At 38.5% G+C, this 9,772-nt stretch overlaps 1 protein-coding gene across 1 annotated transcript; it reads right to left on the reverse strand.

The window, feature by feature from the left end:
• Positions 1–3,478: 3,478 nt before the first annotated feature.
• LOC130678860 (N6-adenosine-methyltransferase TMT1A-like) lies at positions 3,479–4,971 on the reverse strand. The gene has a single exon (XM_057486846.1). It carries the CDS (start codon positions 4,055–4,057, stop codon positions 3,494–3,496), a length of 564 nt encoding a protein of 187 aa, XP_057342829.1. The 5' UTR covers positions 4,058–4,971; the 3' UTR covers positions 3,479–3,493.
• Positions 4,972–9,772: the final 4,801 nt, after the last annotated feature.

The following is a 9,772-nucleotide window of genomic DNA, read 5'->3' on the forward strand; positions in this document are numbered from 1 at the left end:
CCAAGTTTGTGGTTTGGGGAATTAGGGCTCGCTCCTAAGACTTTCTTAGTAACTTATGTGACGTTAAGAAAGTTCATTTATTTACTTCTCTGCACCTCAGTTTTGTCTATAGGACGTGAGGATGATATTTCCCACACCACTTAGATGAGACGGAATTGACAGGAATGTGCTTTGTGCTTTGGTATTTATTTCCAACATGCCCAGACATTTCACCAGGTTAACCTGAGGCTTTTCATATTTCTCCATCGCTAGACTGACCTACCCAGTAGCAAGGTGGATAGATGGAGGAGGTAGATGGAAGAGGTTCCTACTTTGGGGAGGCTGTATAGGGAGGGGATTCATGTTCCATAGCTCAGAAGGCCTTAGATAAAGATCCTAACTCACCATAACAGTTACTATTTTCATGTTCAAGAGAGAATAGTAAGTTTCCTTTTTGCTCTATGGATTTCACAAATGGGGTCTTTGGACTTGAACTTTTCAAAACCCTTTCTGATCCTTCCAAAATTGTGTTTTCCAAAATCTACTAGCTGTGTTTAGTTACCTGACTGTAGAAAGAAAAATCTTTGTGTTCAAAAAGCTTAATTTTCCACTATGAAGGAAAGCCCTCCCAGGGACAATAAGAAAAATGAAACCAAGATAGCAAAGATATAAAAACCATTTTTTTCATTCCTAAAATGCATATGACTATTGATTTCATGTTTAAAATAGTCTCTTTGAAAATTCATCTTAGAAAATATACTAAACTTATTAAAATACTACAAACTGCTGCTGAAAATATTCTGGAACCCTCTGACTGACCAACCTAAACCTCATTCTCAAAGTACTTGTGGTGATTTTCAGAGTTTCCCATGATTGCAAGGAACAAAGAAATCATCTTGGAACAGGAATGGAAATTTGATCAGAATAAACCAAAAATTATTTGTCTACTTCTTTACAGACTCACAGTCTGCCTGGTGTTTAGGGGCTCTTACCTAGCATACCTAATATGCAAGGCTTTCTTAATTACAGTGGACCTTTCTTTGCCTGCAATTTACTAGTCAGCAAAGTATATGCTAGATAATGAGGGGAATGAACCCAAGAACTTTAACTGCCTCAGATATATTAGGATATGCTAAAGTGCCAAGTACAATCTTCATCTTAAAAACTGAAAACCAGAATGCAGGAAAACAAACTTTGGTGGAATATGTAATAAAAGACACAGCAAAGCTGGGCAGGTCCAGGTGTGGCATTCTCCTATGTTACTTTGAAAGCCAGCCCAGTGATACTAAGACAGCAGATAGATTCAGATTTCTTTTTCAGAAAATCTGTGCTATTTAGATTTGGATTTTCAACTAATTAGATTCCCTTACTCAGTTCTGAAGTATTAAGGTCTTTTTACATCTCCATTTTCAAAGTTTTCTTTCAAGTGATTTAACTGCTTGTTAATGCCAAGCTCTCAAAGAGGGGGTGAGATTAAAATCTGTGAATAACAATTTAGATAAGAGAGTTGGAAAAATTTTGAAGTCACTGAATAAACTAAGGTTTGGGGATAATGGTAGACTTCAATTATGAAAGCCCACTGTTTCCTTTTAAGGGGGAGTTCAAAGCTGTTTTTTCATTTTGTTTGAGATTCTTTGGGAGACAATAAAAAAGGCTAAATAGAACAACATAAACTTTTAGGGATGAACTAAAAAAAGTCTCCCTTCTCCAACTATTATTTTAAGTGTAAAACTGAAGCCTTAAAATATTCAACTCATTCAGCTCTCTGCTCCCCACTCACACTATCTCACAGCATATCTGCAGATGTGAGGGCCTATCAGCTGCCAGGACAGAGGGGCCTGTAGGTGCCGCAGCTGCAGCTTGGGGGAGCCCGCCCGCTCCAGGGCCTTCCGGCTCTCTCTGGTCAGGCTGCACCCATCAAACAGAAGGTTCCAGGCAGGATCCAGGACCTGCTGCCAGAAGGAATTCCAGGTTGAACACTCGGCTGCTACATGCTCCATGAAATAAAAAGCCCCTCCCCGAGAAAGAAAAAAAAAACATTTCAAGGATTTTAGCTTTGGAAAAACAAATTTATAAGATGATTAGTGTCAGATATCATTGGTCCCAGAGGCTAACTTTATGAGAAGACATAAACTAAAACTTTACTGAGACACCATTTTAATCCATAGTTTCATCTTCTGTCAAATGTTATACAAAGCTGACATTCTAAAGCAAGTAAATGTATTATCTGATGGTAGAAGTAATATAAGGAATAGTGAATACTTAAAGTAGTTACTGCATGCAAGCTGCTATCCACTAATTCACTGAATACTCACACTAAATTTATTTGGTAAGTTTTATTATCATTCCTGTGTTTACAGATGAGGAAACTAAATCACATAGAAAATAAACAACTTGTCCAAGGTTACACAGCCTGAAAAATGTCAGAATCAGGTTTTGAACTTGGGTGGTCTGGCTCCAGAGGCTGGTAGTACTGCCCCACCAATATATTTACTTTAGAAAATTTAGAAAATACAGAAAATTGTAAGAAGAAAAACAATCACAGAACTATACAAGGTATAAAATGAAAAATAATTCTTGCCTCACATTCAATCCCATTCCCAGGAGGTAACCACAGTTAATAGTTTCTTGTCTGCCATTTCCATTAACGTATATACATACATAGGTATCCTCTTAAGCCCCCCTCATACAAATGGGCTGTTACTCTACGTAATATTCTATTCTTCAATTGCTTTTTTAAATTTAACCTTATCTCTTGGAGATATTTTCATATCAAGGTATATAACTTCCTTATTCTTATTAACAGAATTCCTTTATGTAATGTAACAATTTACTTGAACAGCCTCCTTTTGATGGATGTTTACTTATTTCCAATTTGTGCTCTTATAAATATTATAATGAATATCTTTGTATATGGATGAATTTGTGCACACTTGTTATAGGATATATTCCTAACCTGGATAAGAGAGTATATGCACTTAAAATTTTGATGTTATCAAATTGCCCTCCCAAGAGGGCGCTTCCTCCAGTGAATGTGGAGGTTTTCATTCTCCCAGGCCCACCCTAATACCATGTTTTCCTTAAAAGTCTCTAATAATGTAATAGGTAAAAATGTTATATTGCTTTACTTGGTTCTTTAATTGCAAGTAAGGTTGAGCATTTTTATAATAAGCTATTTATTTATATTTATGTTGCGGCTCTTTGCCCATTTTTCTCATTGATTTAAATAATCCTACTGACTTAAACAATCCTTATTTCTTATTGATTTTAAAAACCTTATTGATCTGTAATGTCTTTTAATATGAAGGAAGCTAACCCTTTGTCTATCATCCCTGACAAATACTTTTACCAAGTTTGTTTTGTATTTTAACTTTCTTATAGCACCTCTTTTTTCTGCAGAAGTTTTACAGTTTTATGTATTCAGATTTATCAATCTTTCCCTTTATAGCTTCTTTCCCACTCTAAGAGTTTAAAAAATTCAGCAGTGTCTTCTCTAGTAGTTTCACTTTTTATGTTAAAGTGTTTGATTCACTTGAAATTGACAGGACTGCCCTTGGGGATTGTGGTTGCTCCTAAACAGTCCTCCTGACACCCCCTCACTCACCGGCCTCAGCACTCTGTACACCTCCTGGAGGATCTGCTCCTGGTTCTTCACGGAGCACAGGACCAGGGTGCAGACCGCCACATCCACGGAGCCATCAGCCACAACGAAGCGCTCAAACTGCAGGTGTTGGTTCTCAGCAACGCTCTTGATCAAGAACTTCTCAAAGTTGGGATTTGGGTCAATACAGGTCACCCTGCTTCCAGGAGGATAGACCTTGAAGTTGGTCCTGGTGCCACAGCCTACCTCCAGCAGGGAGAGCTCCCCATAGGGGCCCACAAAGTCCTTCAGGTTACTGAAGAGCTCCCGCTTCTTGCTCGCCATCTGTTCATTGTATATCACAGAGAACCTCATCAAGAAGTAGGGGAACCATTGTTGGCATATCCAGCTCCACAAACCCAGAAAGTTCAGCAGGTACATGGGAGATGCCAGGATGCAGACAGCCAGCCGGAGGATAAAGATGGTAAACGTCATCATTCAGAAGAGAAAAAAAAACAGTGGTTAGAGGTCTGACTCTAATTGCAGGCGGTAGGTTTCTGGCCACACTACAAGGTCAGTCAGCCTCAGGGGAAAACTGGCTGTACAGGAAAGATGCAGCTGAAGTCAAATCATGGGTGAAGAGGCTCATTTCACCCATTTAATAGACATTTGGCAAAAGCTAACTCATAGCATAATTTTCATGAAGCAAAATGAGAAGGTCCCGATATTTCCTTAGAAGGAAATTTAATTGCAATCCCTTATTCCAAGGCGATTCCTGCTTTCCCTTCTGTAGGCTCAGAGACCAGTTGCCAGTTGGCTGCTGGAGGTTTATACACATGGTGCACTCACACCCTGTTGGGATGCTCCAATGACCTTTGAAAGGAAAATCGAATCTGTGGGTGGAGCCTGGTTAAGCCATACCAGGAGACTGCTGCCGCCAAGTTCCTTTTATTGTAAGGTGCTCTCCTCCCACTCTCCCTCCTCTCGCCCCATTTTTTTAAAAAAGGAGGTGAAAGGGCATGCCTGTTTGGCCACAGTTAACAAGAATTCCCCCTTTTGCATTCTGGGCTGAGGCTCTCAGATTTTCCTAACTCAACACTAAGATTATTTTTCAGTCACTCTTTTGGGCTGTCCATCTTTTAAAGGGCACGTTTCAACTTCAAGTTGTCCCAATTACTACATTACTCAGGTGATTTAGATAAAAATAATCCCCAGACTATTGTTTAGGAACCTAAAATATTCAGGAAATCATTTCAAACATTCACCTGCTTTTAGCAAGAAAGCCTGGACTTTAGGGTGGTCGGGGAACACAGAAATTATTTTAAAAAATATTTTATTAAAATAAATAATGGTAACATTTTATCAAACTGGGTGGTGGATACAGGGAGTGTTCTCTTCCATTATTGGTTATACTCTACACATATTTTATAAAGACTATATTCCATTTTTAATAGCTTTTTGAAGTGGAATTGACATCAATAAACTACACATTTAAAGTGTACAGTATAAGTTTTGACATATGTACATACCTGTGAAGCCATCACTTTAATCAAGATAATGAACATATTCATCACCCACAAGTTTCCTCATGCCCCCCTGTGATCCCTCCCTCCTGCCTTCTGCATTCCAAGGCAGCCACTGATCTGTTTTCTGTCACTGGAGATCAGTTTGCTTTTACTAGAATTTTATATAAATGATGCATTATATACTTTGTCTAGCTTCTTTCACTTTAACATAATTGAGAGTCATTCATATTGTTGCATGTATCTATTGATTTTATTTCTGAGTAGTATTCTATTTTATTGTTAACAAGTCTGTGTAAAACAAGAAATTTAATCAAGGAGAACCTTTTTTTCTTTCTTTTTTGTTATCATTAATGTACAATTACATGAAGAACATTATGTTTACTGGGCTCCCCCCTTCACCAAGTCCCCCCAACAAACCCTATTACTCACTGTCCATCAGCGTAGTAAGATGTTGTAGAATCACTACTTGTCTTCTCTGTGTTGCACAGCCCTCCCCATGCCCCACCCCACATTATACATGCTAATTGTAATACCTCCTTTCTTTTTCCCCTCCCTTATCCCTCCCTTCCCACCCATCCTCCCTAGTCCCTTTCCCTTTGGTAACTGTTAGTCCATTCTTGGGTTATGTGAGTCTGCTGCTGTTTTGTTCCCTTCAGTTTTTCTTTCTTCTTATACTCCACATATGAGTGAAATCACTTGGTATTTGTCTTTCTCTGCTTGGCTTATTTCACTGAGCATAATACCCTCTAGCTCCATCTATGTTGTTTCAAATGGTAAGATTTGTTTTCTTCTTATGGCTGAATAATATTCCATTGTGTATATGTACCACATCTTCTTTATCCATTCATGTAATGATGGACACTTAGGTTGCTTCCATTTCTTGGCTATTGTAAATAGCGCTGCGATAAACATAGGGGTGCATCTGTCTTTTTCAAACGGGACTACTGCATTCTTAGGGTAAATTCCTAAAAGTGGGATTCCTGGGTCAAATGGTATGTCTATTTTGAGCATTTTGAGAAACCTCCATACTGCTTTCCACAATGGTTGAACTAATTTACATTCCCACCAGCAGTGTAGGAGGGTTCCCCTTTCTCCACAACCTCACCAACATTGGTTTTTGTTTGTCTTTTGGATGATAGCCACCCTAACTGTTGTGAGATGATATGTCATTGTAGTTTTAATTTGCATTTCTCTGATGACAAGCGATGTGGAGCATCTTTTCATGTGTCTGTTGGCCATCTGAATTTCTTCTTTGGAGAAGTGTCTGTTCAGCATCTCTGCCCAATTTTTAATTGGATTATTTGCTATTTGTTTGTTGAGGTGCCTGAGCTCTTTATATATTTTGGATGTCAAGCCCTTATCGGAAATGTCATTTGTGAATATATTTTCCCTATACTGTAGGCTCCCTTTTTGTTCTATTGATGGTGTCCTTTGCTGTACAGAAGCATTTCAGCTTGATATAATCCCACTTGTTCATTTTTGCTTTTGTTTCCCTTGCCGAGGGAGATATGTTCATGAAGAAGTTGCTCATGTTTATGTCCATGAGATTTTTGCCTATGTGTTTTTCTAAGATATTTATGGTTTCATGACTTACATTCAGGTCTTTGATCCATTTCGAATTTACTTTTGTGTATGGGATTAGACAATGATCCAGTTTCATTCTCTTACATGTAGCTGTCCAGTTTTGCCAGCACCATCTGTTGAAGAGACTGTCATTTCCCCATTGTATGTCCATGGCTCCTTTATCAAATATTAATTGACCATATATGTTTGGGTTAATGTCTGGAATCTCTGTTCTGTTCCATTGGTCTGTGGCTCTGTTCTTGTGCCAGTACCAAATTATCTTGATAACTATGGCTTTGTAGTAGAGCTTGAAGTTGGGGAGTGAGATTCCCCCCACTTTATTCTTCCTTCTCAGGATTGCTTTGGCTATTCGGGGTCTTTGGTGTTTCCATATGAAATCCAGTTCGTTGAAGAATACTATTGGTAATTTGATAGGAATTGTATCAAATCTGTATATTGCTTTGGGCAGGATGGCCATTTTGACAATGTTAATTCTTCCTAGCCAGAAGCATGGGATGAGTTTCCATTTGTTAGTGTCCTCTTTAATTTCTCTTAAGAGTGTCTTGTAGTTTTCAGGGTATAGCTCTGTCACTTCCTTGGTTAGGTTTATTCCTAGGCACTTTATTCTGTTTGATGCAATTGTGAATGGGATTGTTTTCCTGATTTCCCTTTCTATTGGTTCATTGTTAGTATATAGGAAAGCCACAGATTTCTGTGTGTTAATTTTGTATCATGCAACTTTGCTGTATTCCAATATCAGTTCTAGTAGTTTTGGAGTGGAGTGTTTAGGGTTTTTTTTAAAATTGTACTTTGGTATCATAAATCTACAGTTACATGAAGGACATTATGTTTACTAGGCTCCCCCCTTCACCAAGTCCCCCCCACATCCCTGTTCACAGTCACTGTCCATCAACATAGTAAGATGCTATAAAATCACTACTAGTCTTCTCTGTGTTGCACAGCCCTCCCTGTGGCCCCCACACACTATACATGCTAATCATAATGCCCCCTTTCTTTTTTCCCACCCTTATCCCTCCCTTCCCATCCATCCTCCCCAGTCCCTTTCCCTTTGGTAACTATTAGTCCATTCTTGGGTTCTGTGATTCTGCTGCTGTTTTGTTCCTTCAGTTTTTTTTGTTCTTATACTCCACATATGAGTGAAATCATTTGGTACTTGTCTTTCTCCACCTGGCTTATTTCACTGAGCATAATACGCTCTAGCTCCATCCATGTTGTTGCGAATGGTAGGATTTGTTTTTCTCTTATGACTGAGTAATATTCCATTGTGTATATGTGCCACATCTTCTTTATCCATTCATCTACTGATAGACATTTAGGTTGTTTCCATATCTTGGCTATTGTAAATAGTGCAGCGATAAACAGGGATGCATCTGTCTTTTTCAAACTGGAGTGCTGCATTCTTGGGGTAAATTCCTAGAAGTGGAATTCCTGGGTCAAATGGTATTTCTATTTTGAGCATTTTGAGGAACCTCTATACTGCTTTCCACAATGGTTGAACTAATTTACATTCCCACCAGCAGTGAAGGAAGGTTCCCCTTTCTCCACAACTTCGACAACATTTATTGTTGTTTGTCTTTTGGATGGTAGCCATCCTTACTGGTGTGAGATGATATCTCATTGTGGTTTTAATCTGCATTTCTCTGATGACAAGTGATGTGGAGCATCTTTTCATGTGTCTGTTGGCCATCTGAATTTCTTCTTTAGAGAACTGTCTATTCAGCTCCTCTGCACATTTTTTAATTGGATTATTTGCTTTTTGTTTGTTGAGGTGAATGAGCTCTTTATATATTTTGGATGTCAACCCTTTATCAGATCTGTCATTTACGAATATATTCTCCCATACTGCAGGATACCTTTTTGTTCTATTGATGGTGTCCTTTGCTGTACAGAAGCTTTTCAGCTTTATATAGTTCCATTTGTTCATTTTTGCCTTTGTTTCCCTTGCCCTGGGAGATATGTTCAAGAAGAGGTCACTCATGTTTATGTCTAAGAGATTTTTGCCTATGTTTTTTTCTAAGAGTTTTATGGTTTCATGACTTACATTCAAGTCTTTGATCCATTTCGAATTTACTTTTGTGTATGGGGTTAGACAGTGATCCAGTTTCATTCTCTTACATGTAGCTCTCCAGTTTTGCCAGCACTATCTCTTGAAGAGACTGTCATTTCCCCATTGTATGTCCATGGCCCCTTTATCGAATATTAGTTGACCATATATGTTTGGGTTAATGTTTGGAGTCTCTATTCTGTTCCATTGGTCTGTGGCTCTGTTCTTGTGCCAGTATCAAATTGTCTTGATTACTGTGGCTTTGTAGTAGAGCTTGGAGTTGGGGAGTGAGATCCCCCCAACTTTATTCTTCCTTCTCAGGATTCCTTTAGCTATTTGGGTTCTTTGGTGTTTCCATATGAATTTTTGAACTATTTGTTCCAGTTCATTGAAGAATGCTGTTGGTAGTTTGATAGGGATTGCATCAAATCTGTATATTGCTTTGGGCAGGATGGCCATTTTGACGATATTAATTTTTCCTAGCCTGGAGCATAGGATGAGTTTCCATTTGTTAGTGACCTCTTTAATTTCTGTTAAGAGTGTCTTGTAGTTTTCAGGGTACAGGTCTTTCACTTCCTTGGTTCGGTTTATTCCTAGGTATTTTATTCTTTTTGATGCTATTGTGAATGGAATTGTCTTCCTGATTTCTATTTCTATTAGTTTATTGTTAGTGTATAGGAAAGCCACAGATTTCTGTGTGTTAATTTTGTATCGTGCAACTTTGCTGAATTCCGATATTAGCTCTAGTAGTTTCAGAGTGGAGTCTTTAGGGTTTTTTATGTACAATATCATGTCATCTGCAAATAGTGACCGTTTACCTTCTTCTTTACCAATCTGGATTCCTTGTATTTCTTTGTTTTGTCTGATTGCCGTGGCTAGGACCTCCAGTACTATGTTAAATAACAGTGGGGAGAGTGGGCATCCCTGTCTAGTTCCCGATCTCAGAGGAAATGCTTTCAGCTTCTCGCTGTTCAATATAATGTTGGCTGTGGGTTTATCATAGATGACCTTTATTATGTTGAGGTACTTGCCCTCTATTCCCATTTTGCTGAGAGTTTT

This window comes from Manis pentadactyla, chromosome 10 (assembly GCF_030020395.1).
Source record: "Manis pentadactyla isolate mManPen7 chromosome 10, mManPen7.hap1, whole genome shotgun sequence".
NCBI lineage: Eukaryota > Metazoa > Chordata > Mammalia > Pholidota > Manidae > Manis > Manis pentadactyla.